Source organism: Corapipo altera, unplaced genomic scaffold, assembly GCF_003945725.1.
Source record: "Corapipo altera isolate COAL_440 unplaced genomic scaffold, ASM394572v1 23b, whole genome shotgun sequence".
Taxonomy (NCBI): Eukaryota; Metazoa; Chordata; class Aves; order Passeriformes; family Pipridae; genus Corapipo; species Corapipo altera.
In genome coordinates, this window is record NW_020884885.1 from 15,541,362 (window position 1) to 15,560,433 (window position 19,072).

The window sequence follows — 19,072 nt, forward strand, 5'->3', positions numbered from 1 at the left end:
AACCTTCAGTTAGAAAATTCAAGGCAAAGAAAACATGAAAATAAAATCCACTAACCATATCTTATCATACCATATGTCAAGTAATCAGGTTCGGATTGTCTTCAGTTTTGCTGGCCTAATAAACAGAGCATCTATCAAAAGCATTGTTTCAATGACACAAAAATGAGAGTGACTACCTCCTTTTATGTATGTTCAGTGGTTTACAGAAAAGAAAATTCTGCACCAAAATTAGCCTGAAATTTGAAAATCTCCTCAGTACTTGAAGTGGGTCATGAAATGAACAATGTAATCCCTTCATATTATTCTTAATGCCATATTTGTGTTTATGGATGTGTTGTCCTTGCTTGATGGTAGGTTCTGTTTGTGTAATTTAATTTCTTTCTTATTATAGGCATGCAGCTTGCAAATCTAATAATAAATTTTCTGTAAATATTACTTTGGGAGGCATCTGTTCCTTAAGGAAGCCTTAGAATCCCTTTTTGTTTTATTTACAAAATATACACAATGTAAATAGTCCCTGGAAGATCTTATGCAAGGCCTGGGATGTGATGAGAAACAGGGACATTACGATCCTTCGGGTCAGGGAAATATGAATTAGAACTTGGAAAGAAATCTTTTTAGGGGTTTATCTGGTCACAGAAACAGTGACACCATGGCAGGTGTTCCCTGTTACCATATAGCTAAGAGAAAAGGTAAAGTTTGCAGAAGGAATCGTATCATTTATACATGAAAGGAGTTTCTGTGCATGAGGGGCTTTCTTCATCCTTGTGTCAGTATAGGCAAGCTGCCTGGATGCACAAAATTCGGTGGAGAAATTGTGGTTTATGTCAGTTGGGAGTTTTTTCCTGTAAGGAGGAGTAGCCTTAGACAGAAAGAGATGTGTTGTGTGACTGAGATTTTTCTTTTTTGCTTTGTTCTGGCCATTAATTAAGCTGCACTGTTTGTACTTAAAAAATCATAAAATGTTGCATAAACACATTGTATGGTGTATCCATTGTGAGCTTGCTTAGATTGGCAGTGTTCAAGGAAGGGATAATTAGAGGCACCCAATGCCTGCAGCCCCTGCAATGCTAGAGGATGAATGAAGTCCATGGACATATCAGTCCCTAGAAGGCAGAGGGATGAAAATCCCCAGTTTTGGTACATCACAGGAGAGAGGCATCTGGGGATATTTTTCCGTGCATCCCTCCTCCATTCAGCCTTATGCAGTCTCCTTTCTCATGACATGGTCCTTCCCAAGTATTCAGGTAGTGGAGAAACAATAAAAGCCACAGACAAGTATACATCTATCTCCACTGGTTAAAGCACTCCTTCCTGACCTTTGAACTGGCTTAGTGCACAGTATCCCTGAAGCAGGCAGTTTACCTACAAGTTTTCTGCTGCAGAACTGTATCAAAGCTGTGTGATGTTTTCAGAGACCAATGCAAAGCTCTGTCATCTATAAAGAGAAGACATGAGTATATGAACTGTTACCTTTATTCCAAGATCAGAAGGGACCCCATGACATATATCTTCTTAAATTTTCCCTAGAAAATTTAATGGATATTATAGGAATGGATATTATAAAATATAGTTAACCCATAATTCTGAAGTCCAAGAATCTCCATCTAAGAACTATTTAACTGTTTGGTTGTAGACCTAAGCAACTAGTCCCCACTTGAGCATGGATGTTGGAGAAGATGACCTCTCGGGGTCCCTTCCAACCTCAGCCATTGCTGTGGTTCTGTGAACTCCGTGCTAGTTTCTACTTCCTCTGATACGCTGTCCTCATATTTTGTTCCCTGCTGTTTAGTTCAGATAGCCTGATATCATGACTACAGTAGAGAATTCTGGGCTTTTAGTTGGTTTGGGATTTGATAAAGTGTTGTATTTTGTTTATGTTATAGTAGGGGCTTTATGCAGCTTAATGTTACTAAACCTGGAAGATGATTAAGGCCCCAGTTTGATTTGCCACCTTTTTTGCATTATCTTTGTATTGTGCACCATTGCAATGTAGTGGGATGTTACATATACGTGGAGTTAAGTGGGTGGTTTTCTGGGTTAGGGCCAGAAAGTTTAGATTTCATGTAAATGATCCCTTATTTATATTTTGCTACATCTACAGAGTGGGAAAATAGGATGGAAAGGATTATAGTTTTCTGCTAATTCAAAATGTTATTTGGCAAGAATGCTATTCCTTTCAATTGCAAAATCAGAAGAAAGGTAACTCCGTAAAAGGATAAAGTGAGATGACTCTGCAGTCAGCTCAGATATGTTCATATGTGTTCTGTGTGTAGATCAAATGACACCAGTGTAAGAAAACCTCACTTAATCCTTAGCAACTGCTAGTGATTTATGGCAGAATTGCCGTAACATAGTGCTTGGAATAGTCTTAATCAAACTGAACTAGGGTGACATGTTGTCATGTCTTAGACAAAGATGTCTAAGAGAGAGAGGAGTAGAGGGGTATAATTTTATTCCCTACTTTTGAAGGTGAACATTTTTAATGACATTTCTTGTAAACAATGTGAGATTTGAAGTATGTAGCAGTGGTCTAGTCTTAGTAAAAAGAAAGGAAGTCTTGACTTTCTTCATCCATTCAAATAGAGCTTGATTTTATTTATTTTTTTTTTCAGGGATCTTGGAACTTCATTGTCCCACCTCTGTGTCCTGTGGATGGCTTGCTGTGGGCTCTCAGATTTAGATGGTATCTCTTCCTGCAGCTCTCTAAAAGTAAGTATACACGTGTCCTGCCAAATGACAATCTCAGAACTATCTTCAGTTGATACTCTTTGCTTGTAGTGTTTGTTCTCACCCTTTGTTTTCGTAAATGGCTTTGGTCTGATGCTTTGAATTGCATATTTAAAAGATGCTACAATATAGCTTTTTTTCAATGAGGTGTGACAGTCTGGTTTGATCCTGAATACACATAAAACATAGTGTTTGTTGCCATATTAGCCCCAGTTATTTAGGGCAACAACAGCCACGCTTGAAAAATGTTCACTTCCTTGCTAATTTCATCCTGTAAAATCTCATATTTCAAGTATTAGAAAACAGTTTGCAAAGCTTGAGTGTTACTTGTGCAAGCCTGTGGTTTACATATTTATTCTCTTTACTTCTGCTGAGGAACTCTACATAGCCTATAACAATATCTCTGAGCTGAGCCAGCTGACCTGGCTAGATCACCTCGAGGTTTTGGACCTGGAAGGGAACAATATTGAGGACATCGACCAGATGCAGTACTTGAGACTTTGTTGCAAGCTAAGCCACCTGACAGTGGAGGGCAACCTTATTTGCCTGAAGCCAAATGCAGAATCTGCAGAGGTGAGGACTTGGTTTGCACATATTGTGTTAATTTTTTGTCAGTGCTTTTTAACTTTGAGTTGGAAATGAAAAACATTTCTGCATCTTTTTATTGTATCATTCTAAGTAATGGCATGGGATGTATTTCTCACCTTTCATTTCTGATTTTGTGGTCTCATGGGTGTGGTCTCCAAGATGACCACAAATTAAATACAAGAGTGCTAGTAAAGACTCAGACCTGTTTCCTAGCAATGTGTTCCTTCTTACCTGTGAGAACAGGACTAAACTAGGAATAAGCTGTTCACATCTGTCTTCTCACTGCTTGCAGTGCAAACAGGCATCTGAAAGGATGAGCATGGACCCCCAGCTTTGTGGATCCTTCTGAACTGTAGAGATCTTGCAGCAGGTTAGAAAGTAGTCAATATTTTTCTGACAAGATGTGCCCAATCACAAGGTTTCAATTCCCCCTGATCTCTGCTGGAATGACAGCACAGTTGAGCACACACGGTCGAGGAGGTTCCTGCAGAACACTAATGACAACCTTTTGACACAGGTAGTGGAAGAGCCAGCGAGGAGGGGTGTGCAGCTCGACCTTGTACTGATAAACAAGGAAAGACTGGTTTGGGGATACAAAGTCTGGGGACAGCCTTGGCTGCAGTGACCATGAGATGATGGAGTACAGGATCCTGAGTGGAGGAAGCTGGGCAATGAATAGGATTACAACCCTTGACTTTGGGAGAGCTAACTTTGGCCCCCTCAAGGACTTATTTGGAAGAATCCCATGGGTTAAGGATCTAGAAGATAGAGGGGTCCAAGAGAGCTGGTTAATAATCAAGCTTCACTTCCTCTAAGCTCAAGATTGGTGGATCCCTATGAGTAAGAAATCAGGCAAAAGGGCGGGAGGCCTTTTGGATGAGCATGGAGCATCTGACAAAACTCAAAAGGAAGAAGGAAGTTTATGGAACGTGGAAAATACAGGCCACTTGTAAGGAATACAGAAAGATAGTATTTCAACTATATAGGAATATAATATACAGGGATGTGATGAAGAAGGCTAAGTCCCAGTTAAAATTAAATCTGGCAAAGGTTATCAAGGACAACAAGGAGGGCTTGTTCAATTACATCAGTAGCAAAAGGAAGATTAAGGAGACCAGGGGGTCCTGGTGAACAACAAGCTGTCCATGAGCCAGCACCGTGTCCTTGTGGCCAAGAAGGTAATTGGGTGCATTAGGAAGAGCATTGCCAGCAGGTCAAGGGGGGTGATCCTGCCCCTCTACTCTGCCCTGGTGAGGCCTCACCTGGGGTGCTGTGTCCAGTTCTGGGCTTCCCAACTCCAAAAGAGACAAGACACTGCTGGAGAGGGTCCAGCAGAGGGCCAGGGAGATGATTAGGGGACTGGAGCCCTTTGCTTATGAGGAAAGACTGAGAGAGCTGGGCCTGTTTAGCCTGGAGGATACTGAGAGGGGATCTTGTCAATGCATATGAATATCTCAAGGGCAAGTGTTAAGAGGAAGGGGCCAGACTCTTTTCACTTGTGCCCAGCAACAGGACAAGGGGCAACAGACACAAACTGAAACACAGGGAGTTCCATCTGAATATGAGGAAAAACTTATTTACTTGGAATGTGACAGAGCGCTGGAATAGGCTGCCCAGAGGGGCTGTAGAGTCTCCTTCCCTGGAGATACTCAAAACCCACCTGGACATGATCCTGTAAAACCTGCTCTAGGTGAACCTGCTGTAGCAGAGGGTTTGGACTAGAAGATCTCCAAAAGTCTCTTCCAACCCCCATTCTGTGATTCTATGATTCTGTAATTAGATATCCAATTTTTGAGGCTTTTGCATTTCCTTTGGAGGTCCTCCAGTCCAAAAGCAAGTGCTTCAACACCACCATGCTCAAAAGTTGAACCCTCAGAAAATGATGCTTGAGGTAACTATGTTGTAGGAACTGCTTGTTGCCCTTTCCCCTGAAATGTTAAAATCAAATGATCAAAAAGACCTTCATAAAAAGCTGAGGATACAAAATACAGTGGTTCACCTCTTATGTGCTGAAATGATACAATAATTTCTACTGAGGTATTTTGTTGAGGGCATGAGATCCTCTGTGTCACAAAGATGAGAACACAGTAATACGTTTTCTGATTTGGGTTTCAGGGCAGTCAACAAGGAAAGCACAGCAAGGGAAATCTAATTCTACATGAACAGTCTCAGAGTTGTATTATTCTCTTTCACTTTCTCCTGCTTCATAAAAAAGTATTACTGGGTTATTAAAAAAAGCATCTTGGCATGTACTGAGAAGGGAACTGGAGGAAAATAAGAGTTTAAAACACTTGGCCACAAAAGGCCATTCCTCATTTTGGTCACATAATTTCTAATGCATGTCATTGACTGTTTATGGTCAGTGTACCAACAGACTGGCATCCAGGTCTTTTGGAAGGTCAGAGGCCTATGCACACACAGATGGAGCCATGTAATACATAGCACTCACTAAGGATGGTGCAATTCCCTATGCTCCATAAAGAACTGGTAATGCAGGGTTCAAAAATCAGAGCAGGAGTTGACACTGTGATCCCACTGTGCCATTTTCCATAGCTTTACTATGCATTTCAAAGTAATCATGCCCATGCTGTTTATTTGCCTAAGAGGTAAGGTTTGATATTTGTCCTGTACTTAGACTTGAAAACAGGTGCTAACAGTAAAACTCAATCATGTAGTAGATGTGTATTTTTTAAATCTTGGCACTTTTTAGATGCATGAGTTAATAGCATTTTTCAGATGTAATTGTTGGCTTGATCATATCACTCAGTGAAAGGGGCCATGGAAGGCAGCTCTTTAGCTGTCATAATTTTCCTCTCTGGAATTCAAGAGAAAATGTTATATACTTGCCTTTCTGTTTTGAAATGGTGAAAGTGTACTTAAGAGACCACACTTGTAACTACTTGTAATCAGAATAATTTCTCCATCAACATTCCTTCGTTATGGAAGATGCAATCATGAGAGGAAGAAAACATGTTCCCACAGTAAGAAAGCACTGCCTGCTAGTGATGGACAAAGCATGTCTGTTTATTCTTTTTACTCCCATGAAGATAAATACAACTTCTGACACTTCGTCATTATAGCTTCCTACCATGGAAATAGTGCAGTGTGTCCTAATGGCGCAGAAAGTCTGATTCTACTCTGTTGAATCATTCCTGCTCAATGGAAGTGATGATTTTGGAGGATGTAGTTTTCATTTGGTATCTTTAGTCCTTAAATGAACTTGTAATGGAGAAATGTCAGATTTCCTATGGCTTGTTCAGGGGAGGAGATTTCCTTGGGATGCTGCTGCATGTTGTCACATAACGGGAGTGCAAAGAGGAGTGATGTGTGGTGGTGTGCCCTACTGCTCTTCTTCACACAGAATGGCTGTCTCTACTTCTGTGCAAACAGTTGCGTTCAAATGCCAGGCAGGATTTGTTGAGGGAGTCTGCACAACTGTGTGTTTTACACTGAGTTGTAACAGAGACAGACTGTGAGTTCACTCTAGTGTCCCACCCAGTGTCTGTATTGGGAAGCTGCTTTGCCCTCAGGTGGTTACAAAGTGGATCCAGCCCTTGGCTGCCGAGAGTTTCCCCGTGGACTTTGTTGCTTTTCTGGTTTCGACTGATGTTTGCATTTCTTCAGGGTATAGAAAAGCCACTTGAAATATAGAAAAGAATAGATGTGGGCTTACTTTGGTGTACCCTAGATGGCTGGCTCTAATTTCTCAAGCTCCTTCTACAAGTCTTCTACTACAAGTCTGGCTCTTGCTACAGGTCTGTAAAAGCTCTCCTACTTATTTACTTGTAATCTACAGAATGGTCCAACTAAATTTACTATTCTTTCTTCAGATGGCCTGTTTGCTCCCTGTGATTTGATTTTCAGATGAGCTCATCTTCCCCTGTTATCTAAACCAAGAGTAACCCTGATGATAAATTCTGCAGCCTCTGTTACAGTAATGAAACGTGAACGTAACATGATTCTTCTCTCCAACAGGACATGGCTGGAAAGTGGCTTTAGCTGTGAATGGTTGAATCATTTTCTAAACTAGGATTAAATGCTTAGTTAGAGAAAATTAGTGTCTGCCTCTTAACAACAACAAACACGTTTTGTTTGGTGAGTTCCTTCTGCCAGCGTCAGTGCTGCACCGTACAAAGGGAAAGAGCATCCAGCCTGTCAGGTCCCACAGAAACACTTGTTTGTGGCAACTCTGTATTGAATGAGGACTTTGTGGGGTTTTCTAATGTGACATGCAATGTCCCAAAAAGTGTAACATTTACCTGGGTTAAGCAATTGATCTGTAGGTAGCTGTCAATTTTTATTCTGTTACTAGTAGTCCACTCTGCTTTTATAGTTTTTTTAGTAGAAGAGATTGCAAGACCATTAGCTGCCTTTTGTAATCCAAGACTGCTTTAACCAAACATATTCCCACTGCAAACCAGTACAGCCCAGTTAGCCCTGAGGTATGTTTAAGTTTTCCCAAAGGTGAAGGTACCACAAGAAGATTTCTTTCTACTGCTGGAATCCACCAAAACAGCCCAATTTGCACTGTGCTCTGAGCACAGATGTAATTGTTCTGGATTGGCCTTGCTGCTCAGAGGTCCCCCAGCTCTGAGCTCATGAATCATTTTATAACATGTCAGCTCCACCCACGCATGCAGAGAGGGGCTACACCAGTGCTTTCCCCATGGCTGTCACACTGAGGCCTTGTGCATCAGGAACAATCATATTGTTTTTCCAGCACACAGAAAAGAAACCAAACTGCAGCCCATTTTAGTCTTCTGTGCACCTGCTGTTGGCATGCTACCTCTTGCATGAAAAAAGATAGTTTGAAGTAAGCCTTTGCTTCTAGCAGTGTGTAAAATCAGACACCAAACCCCCAAAGACTGCCCCAGAAAATCAGTGCAGTTCATTGACTGTAGATGATTTATGGTTGGGCCTAAAAACACGATCCATGAAAATGCTCTTTCTTTTCCCATCAGCTGGTGTGGCAACACTCATAATATGTTTTCAAGTCTTCCTATCACCTGAGTGTTGATGCAACAACCAGAGAATCACAAAAGCAGGGAGACAGACTCGCTGAATGCTGAGGGAGCCCAGGCTTTCCATGGGCATCACTGGCCTTCTATACTTTTGCAAATTATACAAATAATACAACAAAGACAAATACCAAAGTCACCAGTGGGTAAACAGCAAATGAGCCTTTGGTGAAGGTCAGGTCTTCACTGCTCAGGACATGTTCATGATCAACTCAAGTAGAAATTATGTGAGGAGAAAGCACAGTGAAATGAAACTCCTGACTGTATTTGTATCTGTCAAATGAGATGAATAGGTTTGCTTCGTAGAAAACCTTTTGAGTTATATGGCAGTCATACAAATTGAAGAGTGCTGTGCTCCTGGTGGAAGTCCAGAGACTGTTAAACTGACCACTTTCTCAATTTCTTCAGGAACCAGGTTATAATTACAGAGCAGAAGTAAAAAAACTTATTCCCCACTTGAAGTATTTGGACAAAATACCAGCAAGCCAGACTGTTCCCCTTCCTTCCAAGAAGATGTATGAAGATTGTCTAATCATCAAGGACTCCATCAAGGAAGGTGGTTTAGCTGGAGACATTTCGTGGTTAGGTATGACAGGTTTCCTACTGGGGTTCATTTTTCAGGTTATGTGATATGAAGAAAGAAAGATGAAGAGCAAGCTGGCCTCTCAAAGCCAACATTTAATTATAGTGAAGGGACAAAGGATGTTGTCTTCTTCACCTGGGAAGTAAGAAGGTTTTAATTCAGCAGATAAGAGTGCAGATTTGAATGAAAGTTGTCCTAAGCTGGGTATCAAGATCAGGAAAATGCAGAAAACTTATAGAGCATCAAGCAAATCCAGCAGTAGCTGGGAGCCTGTACTTAGGGTTCATTCTGCATGATGGGAAGAAGCAAAGCTTGGATAGGAATGTTTCGATAACAGCTGTTCAAATCCCTTTCCATGGGAACAGTTAATCCCATGTAACATGTATGTAGTAGTATTTCCTATTCCAATTTAATAATAGGAAAGGGAATTCGGTCATCACCCCTCAGTGGTAGCAACATCCCATCAGGATTGCATGGTCTCATAAGAGATCTGTTGTATTTTCTCTTCCACTGTGATTGAGTCCATTACATTCATTAGTAGAGAGTAAATGGTTTGAAAGTAAATCTGTTGTCTCCTTACCTACAGCCTTGATAGTAGTTCAGATGTCCATGCTTTAAGTGTCATGCTACATGCACTTTACCACATACCATTAAATATTGCAAAGTATTTCCTATAACTGCTCCTGTTGCTTCCCATTAGCGTGGGCAATGCAGTTGGCTTCCTAGCCCCCCACCCCTCAATTGTGGTTTGCCTGCCAATTGTACTCCATTAAAAATTTAATCTGTTTTGGAATAAGTACATACATTTGTCATTTATTTAATCCCTATGGGTCCAAATCATTAGTTGTAATAGTAGTTATGGTAGAGAAAAAATCCATTAAAATCTGATCCCTCAGTGATCCTACTTTGGTAACATCACCTGTGGTTCAGAAAACTAGTTAACAAAGTTTGCTGACAGAAGCAGTAGGGACAGAGCACAAAATTGTGATTTCATGTCATTTCCTCATGTAACCAAACTTATCTTCTTGCTGTCAGCTCTAAAAGATGAGCTCATATCGTCAGGTTCAGACATTGCCATATTTTTTCTTTCCTATACCAATATTGACTTGGATACTTTTCACATGCTATGTATTTCATGAGTTTGTGTTAACAGCTATGGCTGAGATACATTAAAGACACTCAGCTCTTAAGGAAATGGCCCTATTATTACAGAGCTGATGGCTCACTGTGGAGCTGGTAGATGCTCAACACTTTACAAAGGCGTTATTCATCTAGGCACTGAAATTAAATTCACTCTTCTGTGGGTTATTGGCTGCATATGCTGTTCTTACATCTGTGCTGTGCTCCCAGGACAGCCAGCATTTGGGCAGGTAAGAAGACAAGGCTCTGAGTGCCTTTGCTAGCTTTTGTAATTCACACTGTCCTGTAGCATTACAAAAATGCAGTTTTCACCTTTCTTTCTGTGGTAGAGAAGTATCTGTCTCTGAGGCAGTACTGGAAAAACCTATCGCTGCCATTCCTAGATTTCTGTAACTCTGGTACACAGTTTGCCCTGATTGTCTAGTTGCTCTGGTAAGGTGGCCATAACCATCTGTGTTGTGCCTTGGCATTTAAGCAACGTATTTTAAGACTGGGAGCTTAGGCTGTGCCTGTGGCAAGTCTGCAATGGTTCCCCCATGGGCAAGTGAGCAGCAAATGAGAGGCAGCTTACACTTATCCTGGGCATGAGGGCAGGGGAAGTAGCAGAGCCCTGGATGCATCCAGATTCACCTATGGGACAACCAGAGGTGGATGGTGAGCACAGAGCAGTTCCTGACCCCAGTAGTCTGTCCCTAAGTGGGGAAGGGGTATTACTTTGATTGGGCATCCCACATTCTGCCATCTGCAAATAACAGTTAGAATGGCTTGTGTGCAGCACAGAAAACCCTCTTTCTCTAGGCTTGACCCATTCCAGCATGTTTCTTGTAGCTGCAATTACATATTTTTCTGTGCCCTATAGCTTCAAATGTGCAGCAGCCAGTTATATTGGCTATGTACAGCGATGGTGTGGTTTGAAGCCTTACACAACTGTGCTTTCACTAGTGAAATCTTTCTTTTAGATCCGTATCTTGGGGCAGTAGCAAGGCAGTCTGGATGTGGCCCAAGACCCCCAACAGCTTCCAGACCTGGAAATGCACAGTGGTCTGCTAATGTAGGGAGATTTAGTGATGCCCACCTCTTATATGGTAGCCGTCCTCTTCCAGATCCTGCTGTTTCTGATATGCTGTTCTCAGAAGATGACTCCAGTGATTTGACACATGGTAATGTGTTTTTTAATCCTGTTCTTTCCCACACCTCCACCTCCTTCTGAATGTTATTAGTACTGATGAAAGCTTGGGTGCTTTGAATACCACCCACCCATGTCACTGCTAGATCAGGTTCAGCATATGTTTTCTTCCAAGAAAGACTCACCTGCTCTATTGTAAGCTTTCCTTTATTTCCTCCTGCAGCAGAAGGTGAAAGTTGCCCACTCTTCAGCCCCTCACCCCCATGCATCATATGCTGCTGTCCCTCCTGACAGCCCCATACTGCAGTGGTGCTCCCTTGCTGACATTTGCCTTTCATGCCTCAGCGAAGCTGTCCTGCTCAGCCCTTTAATATGTTGACCTGGCTGGGGCTCCCTGGACTAAGAACTGCTACAGACTAACACCTGGGCACATCCTGTTCAGTCACAGGAATGTGGTCCAAGGTAGTCCTGTATAAAGGTGTGGTGATGCTCCTTCACTCCCCATTGGATCATGTGCTCAGGCTATGAGTTCTGCAGTCTCATACTGCAGCAGCATCGCTGTGGTCAATGAGCACTTTCTTTTGTGTTTGCTGTGGTTGATCCCTTAGCAAAAGGAGTCAGTTCCTTAACTTCACATACCCGATCTACAGACTAGCCCAAAACACAGGGGTTCCACTGCTCTTCTTGCTCTGGTCACCTGGAAGTACTACAAAGTCAGTAGCTCCCGGGGACAGCTGGATATAGAGGAAGTTCACTTATGGTACAATATTTGGCACTTCCCAAGACATCCTTCCCTGGCTTCTGGAAGCAACTTGATGGTGCAGCTCCACCATCCCACAGAGTGCAGATTAGATAGGAAGATGTTATTTGTTTCCAGGCTTACCTGCTTCTCTCAGATGCCAGTCTCTCCTCAGTTCTTGCTATAGGTGGGACTCAGGATGATGAATGAGATGAAGCAATGTAGAGTCAATCAGCTGAGGGCACATTTGGAAAAGGTTGACTGATTTCAAAGACTGCATCATTTGTTAATCACTGGAGTAAAATGTTTTCTTTTTTCCTCTCTTTCCTAGGACTCAGTCAAGTTATATGTGGGAACCCCACCAAGGCCCTTCGTGAAAGGAGGCAAAAACTAGGTGTATGTTTCTCTTGTAGACTTTGTATTCCTGCCTGGTGACCCCCACAAATCCTGGGATAAACTGAACTCCCAATATGGCTTGTATCAGCTCACTCTCTTCTGTTGCCCAAAAGCCCCACAACATACTAATGCCCTTGAGGAGGACAGAGGGTCTCTTGCCATGATGTTGGACGTGCCCATGTGCTAGCAGCAGTTAAACATCACCTGTAAAGGAACACGTGAAAATCACATACCAGCTGCTGGTGGCAGATTTCTTTATCATCCTGCAGTGAGCAAAGTGCAAGACAGGATTACAAAATTTGATGGTATTTCTACAACAGTTATTAAGCAAAAGACGTCAGTGGTTCTTTGATGTTATTTGTTATTTGGCATAATTAGTCAGATTGCTAATTCTGCAAGGTCGTTCCCATCGACTAAACAAACACAAAGCCAAAGTTTGTGCCTCTTGGCAGTGGGGTGGTAGCCCAGCCCTGCGGGTCAGCCTGCTCATTTCAGCAGTAGCTTAGTGAGAGGACACCCATGTATGTAAAGGGGTGCAGCCCGTCTCATCACGCTTTGTGGGCCCTGAGGTTTAACACAGCACAGACACGAGTGCAGGTTTAAACAGGCTGTGCTAAATCAGGGAGACAGCGTGCACAGGACACCTGCATCACTGCACTGTCAGCAGCCTGACTTAGTGCTGACAACAGATGTTAAAGAACTGCGTGAAAAAATATATCCCACTCTTGTCTTTCTGCTGCCACTGCCTGAGCGCTGGAAGCTTTTCTGAAAAAAATTTGAACATTTGAGTGAATTACTGTGTTATAAACTGGGATGTGGAATGGGACTGTGGTCATATACTGAATGATGCAGTTTCTGTGGTACCAGTCTTAATATGTTTATTGGTATAGATGCTACAGGCTCATATGCTAGTGAAATGTAAATCAACAGTTTTGTCACTGCCACCCTGGGTTCCTCAGGCTGTAACAGCACATGACTGTGGTGTGGGACTTGTTAAAACTGAAGGGTAAGAAAATGGTGAGGGATTATCTAAAAACTCAGAGGTAACTGAACTTTAATGCCTTCTAAATTCCACATCTAGAAACAGAGCTGGGGAGAGTTCCCAAAGTTATCAAGATAACTTCTGTCGTTTTCACAGCCACCTGCAGTGAGCCCTTTGAAACTGAGCAGTCTGAGGACAGAAAACGTTTATGGCTCTGGAGGAGGAAAAGATGTGCACCAGGAAAATGTGTCTTCTGAACTGAGAGTATGGAGAGAGCAGCAGAAGAGGTGAGACCGCGGGAGAGTTCCTGTCGTGCAATGAAGTCGGCATTCATTTTCTCCTGCAAAAATAAAATAAGCGCTTTGGCCACCTGGTGGCGGTTTCGAGGGATAGTCTTGGCCTCCTGCCTTCCTGTCCCTGCTTTGGAACAGGCTGGCAATCCTTCCATCTGTCCTCCTGCCTCGAGCATCTGGTCGAGGAAGAAAAACCCTCTGACCTCTCTCTAGAGCAAACTGAAGTCCAGCATAGGCAGAGTGGGCTCACTTCCTTAGCCAGAGCAGGGAAATGACTTTTTATAACTGGTAAGCCATTCTTGGCCCTGACGGTGTCTACCTTCAGACAGTAGAAGAGCTGAAAGTTGTTGAGGTTTTCTTCAAGCAGCACATTGGCCTAACCAAATGAAAGGCTGAAAGACAAATAACATCATGCTGAGATTCCCCCATCTCACAGGCAGGTAATGATTATTTTGGAAGTAAAAATGGGTTTATTTCTCTGAGCTTACTTTACTAGGAAGTATTTTAAATCTGCCCCACTTCACCTGATTAACTTTAGGACACTTTCAGATAATCAGACACAGACATCTTAGATGGCTGATCCAATTAGAATTATTTTTCATATCACCCGAAAAGTGTGAAATAAGAGTGGATAACTAAATCTGCCTAGGTGTTTGCCTAAATGGCCATGCCAACTGCACTTGACTGGCTGCATAAACCCACTCAAAGGGCTAACTAAAGATGGGATACTTGATGTTGTCCAGGTGCCTGCAAACAGGTCAGCAAGAACAAGCCAACCAAGCTTCAAAGGTAATTCTTAATCATGAGGAAGAGGGTGAAAACTTCAGCCTGACTGACAGCTCTGAAGATGAGTTGAGGAAGGCCTATGATGAGGACCTCGTTGAAAGGATTTCGCTTGATTCTTCTTGCCACTCCAGTCTCTCCAGGTCTTCCTCAGGTACTGGACCAAAACCTCTGGGGAAGGGTTAGCATCAGGGTAGTAACACAGGCTACTGTTTGTAGATATGTGTATTGGTAACTGCAGTGTTTCATGAGATGTGGCTTCTGTGCTCTAGAGGAGTAATTTGGAAATACCATTGCAGAGCCAGAGCCTAAATAATCCGTTCCAGTTTTAAAGCAGGACATGGTGGCCAGCTGTGTTGACCATCAGCTGATATATTTCAGCATGGATCTGCAGAATTAAGAGGATCAAAGGTGATCTTACACTAACTTAGCATCAAGTATAGAGGAAGGACATGCCTCTGTCTTTTACTTTGTGTCATTAATTTATGACAGTGCTGGGTGAGTCTGAAATACTGTCATTCCAACTGAGCTATATTTGAACTCAGTTGGCATTGATGTAAATAATGACTGAGTTAATGATTAAGGTTTAACTGGGCAACTGGGAATTCTGGAAAGATATGCAACTAAAGGTATCACAAAATCACATAATATGCTGAGTTGGTAGGGACCACAAGGATCATTGAATCCAACTCCTGGCCCTGCACATGACCATTCCCAAGAGTCACACCAGGTGCCTGAGAGTATTGTCCAAACACTTCTTGAACTCTATCAGGCTTGGTGCTGTGACCACTTGCCTGGGGAGCCTGTTCCAGTGCCCAACCACCCTCTGGATGAAGAACCTTTTTCTTATATCCAACCTAAACCTCTCCTGACACAACTTCAGGCTATTCCCTCGGGTCTTGTCCCTGGTCACCACAGAGAAGAGATCAGTGCCTGCCTTTCCTCTTCCCCTCACAAAGAAGTTGTAGACCTTTAATGAGATCTTCCCTTGATCTCAAGAGTTTAAAAACAAAACATGCTCTTCTACTCAGGAACAAAACCAAAGGCTTCTCTGAAATTGCCTTTATATGAATGAACATTTGTTGAATATTGTCTTTAAAAATATCAGAAACGTTAATAACTGTTATTCCAAATACATATCAAATAGAGGACCTCACAAAATTACAACTTAAATCTTTTTCTATTGTTAATAATAACTCTTTTTTCTCAATAAATAAAAGTACATGAGTTTTCATTTTATATTTCTTTCAAGGGCAAAAATGGATCTAGTAAAATTTGGAAAAATACAATATATTTGGGGAAAAAAACAGAAATATCATTAAACTATTCAAAGCCTCTGTGTGTATTAACAGTGATGTAAACAATATCTCCTTAACAATAACAGAAGCTGTTTGGAAAAATCTAAAGGAATGGTCTATTGTCCAGTGACCACAGAAGACTTAAGATTATGATCTCATAGTCTCTTCAGACTTAATGTTATCTTTTTAGATTTTATGTTATTTCTTTAGATTGAATATTATGGTCTCATCATCTTTGTAGATTGAGAAGGCAATGTCACAAACATCTCCCAATGTACCAGTGTCATGCCATATAGTACTAAGACAGTGAATGGTTGGGCATAGATCTGACCATTTTGTAACCAAATCTGCTGGGAGATTATGGAGTGGTTTGAAATCTGTTATTATCTAAGGTGGCAGGGGTGAATGACCCAGATCCCAAATCAAAAGCAGAAGTGTGTCCTACCCAATGTGAGTTTGTCACAGAAGAACTTGTTGCTGGAAGCAATCCTTCTGACCAGAAAAGGACAAGTCATCTGAGTAAAGCCACTCTTACGCAGTGTTTGCAGCATCAGATCCATATAAACTGCACTCTTTGGAAGGCACTGAATGTTATTTCAGGCTCTTGAGTCAGGCATACCAGTCTCTCAGTGTGTCTATACTTAAAAACAAATTTTAAAACCCTATGAAGTTTAGACATTTTAAAAGCATAATATGATGCAAACTATTCAGTGAAAATTTTATACCAGCTTTATGTGGTTACCTAGCTAGTAAAATACATCCCCCTCAACTAGGAGCTACCAAGCTGAACTTTCTGGGCCTGGGTTTTTTATGGCACATTCTTTAGATTATGTTCCTGCCCTGGACCCTGCACATTAGGCACTTAGGTACAGTTGGTTCTTTTAATAGACAAGAGCAACTGGATCCCTGCTATATATAGAATGGTTGGTTCTTTCAATAGACAAGAGCAATCAGATCCCTGCTATGTATAGAATGGTTTTAAGCATATATGCATGCTCGTTGTATAAGTCAGCAACAAGTTTTTTCTTCTCTGTGTGCTGCACCTGAAGGTTACATGGGCTGAAGTATGAACAGCCAAGTAGTAGCCCTGCATATAGTGCAATATGTTCCCTGGCAGTCAGGCACTTTCTGTAATTTTAAAGCTAATCTCAAAATTATGAGATTCTATGATCTCTGAGCCAAATAAAAAAAAGTAGATCCACTCATGCGTGGTTATTCCTGTGCATTGCACTTCAGATCGCTGGAAGGAGTCCTCAGGTATTTGAAACAAGTCAGTGCAAACACTGGCCAGGAATGATGCAGGTGTGATCCTGCCTGAGAACAGCAGGGCGGGTGAGCTGGTCTGTCTTTCTTGAGCTCTGCGTGGCTTGTGAGCAGTTGTGGTGCTTAGCACATCACCAGCAGAACTGGCAGGGAGGCTGCCAAGGAACCCAAACCCCTGACTATCAGAGGAATCAGTTCAACAAGGCCAGCATCACTGTGTGCCCCAGGACACATCTGCCCACCCATCTCCATCACACAGCATCTCCAAAAGGACTCACTGGATTAGTCGTGTAGGAGTAAGATGAACTGGTAAGTCACTGTGCTTTTCACTCTGTTTCAGGTTCATCACAGACTCAGGAGGGTGCAGTATTCTCCAACCCAAGCCCTTGTTTAATTCCATCCCCTCCAAAAAGCCCTTCACCTGCATCTTTAATGAGTGTTGCAGCAAGATCCTGGAAAACAAGAAACCACAGGGTAAGATGCCTAAAAATACCCAGCCAAGAGGAGGACAGGCAGCGTACACAGCGATGCCAGTCAAGGGCTCATAAAGAAAATTCAGCCCAGCCTCTGGACGAAGAACTTGCTTTCCTGAGCCTGCACAAGATGCTGTCTGCCTCTGGATCCCAAGGGCAGCACCAGCCTGCTGGCTGCACCAGCCAGCAAAGGCCTATTCCAGGACCAACAGCTGTTGGATCAACAAGGATCAGGTATGTGCACTGCTGACAGCAATGCCTGCAATGTGTCTGGGGAAAACAGAAGGGACTTCACGGCAGGAAAAAAGCAGGCTTCTGTGTTTTCTACGGGGTCTACTCCCTGTTCTGTAAAGAGAATTCCTTTTATTTGTGCTGACATTTACCTTTGTCTGTCTAATGCTAAATGAAACATTTTCTCATGTTCCTTATAGCTTGAGTGTTAGAAATTTTGTATTTTCTTCAATAATAGCCTAGAATTTTGCTGTGTTCTTATTGATCCATTCTCATGTTCCTCACACAGAGCCAATGCTGTGTCTGTTGCACAGCTCTTGTTGTGTCGTTTGTTCAAGACTCTCCTCGAGTAAACTCCAGGACAAGTTCCTGACATCCCACTTAGGTTTTTTTCCCTGACATGAATTCACATTAGAATGAGCTCTGGAAAATAAAATAGGCATTAGAGAAGTGTCACATGCACCAAAACATTGTTATTTCTGAACCCACTTACTGTAAGATTAGCATCGTGTTGCTTTTTGAAGAAATACAGCTGAGGACTTGTGACATGACAGCCTGATTTTCAGTTAACATAGTCATTATGGAGTCAGTACAGGCAGAGAACACATGCCTTATGTGGGAAGCTGATGTTCCTTGTGCTTATCCCAGGCCTGGCAGCTTTCGGATCAGTTTTCAGAGCTGGTGAGGCGCATGCAGATACCCAGATCCAGAGTGCAGTCTTGCCAAAGCATTTCTTTCTTTTCCTCAGGCCCATCATGGATGAGAGACCTTCTGGAGAGATCAACCACCGGCATCCAGCTGTCTGCTCATCCACAAAAGCCTCAGAGAGGTTTGGGCCAACACATGCTTCTTGGCCCCTGACTGCCAGAGCTGTGCTGGAGCCACTGCCAGACAGTACCACTGCCACAACATCTCAGAACAGAAGTCCTCAGTCCTAGAAAATACTCAGTTTTCAGCATGTGTTGGAGCCATATACACAGAACAGTCATGAAGGATCAATGCTATCTTTCAGCTTCTTCTGCAAGCTAAACACAGAGCTGTGCAAGTAGAGCAATTCAAACAAATGACATGATTTGCCTCAATTCAGGGTACAGATGGTCCAGAAATACTTTAAAGAACAACCGCTGATCAACCAAGGAGCTAATGAACCTCTTATTACAGAAAAACATGGTTATTTTTGCAACTTTTGTGCTCTAAAACAGAACAAATTCTATCGTTTTTCCTCTCCACCACACCATGCCCTGCTCTGGGAGTCAAGCAGGGACACTGAACAAAGCAGAGCATGGAGCCTGCTGTTTGGGAGTGGGCCGGAGGCAGTGATGAGGCAGCAGCCATGTCATCTGCCTTTTGCAGTCATAAATGTTTAACATGTGAGGGCCAAAACCAAGGTCTTGAGAAGAAGTGTTGACTGGAGCAGGTTCTAAGGGAG

At 42.4% G+C, this 19,072-nt stretch overlaps 1 protein-coding gene across 12 annotated transcripts in view; it reads left to right on the plus strand.

Moving 5' to 3' along the window:
* Nucleotides 1-18,842, plus strand: part of LRRC56 (leucine rich repeat containing 56) — a 78,860-nt gene extending 60,018 nt beyond the window's left edge. For 11 of the 12 annotated variants that reach the window (XM_027642317.1, XM_027642315.1, XM_027642314.1 and 8 more), the window contains 9 exons: nt 2,616-2,712; nt 3,106-3,303; nt 8,745-8,922; nt 11,019-11,219; nt 12,256-12,320; nt 13,459-13,589; nt 14,339-14,532; nt 17,280-17,646; nt 18,392-18,842. In XM_027642317.1, the coding sequence (XP_027498118.1) occupies nt 2,616-2,712; nt 3,106-3,303; nt 8,745-8,922; nt 11,019-11,219; nt 12,256-12,320; nt 13,459-13,589; nt 14,339-14,532; nt 17,280-17,646; nt 18,392-18,581 (1,621 nt within the window). In that variant the 3' untranslated portion in view covers nt 18,582-18,842. The remainder of the gene's footprint in view (nt 1-2,615; nt 2,713-3,105; nt 3,304-8,744; nt 8,923-11,018; nt 11,220-12,255; nt 12,321-13,458; nt 13,590-14,338; nt 14,533-17,279; nt 17,647-18,391) is intronic. The other variant, XM_027642322.1, reaches the window with a different exon arrangement.
* Nucleotides 18,843-19,072: the final 230 nt, after the last annotated feature.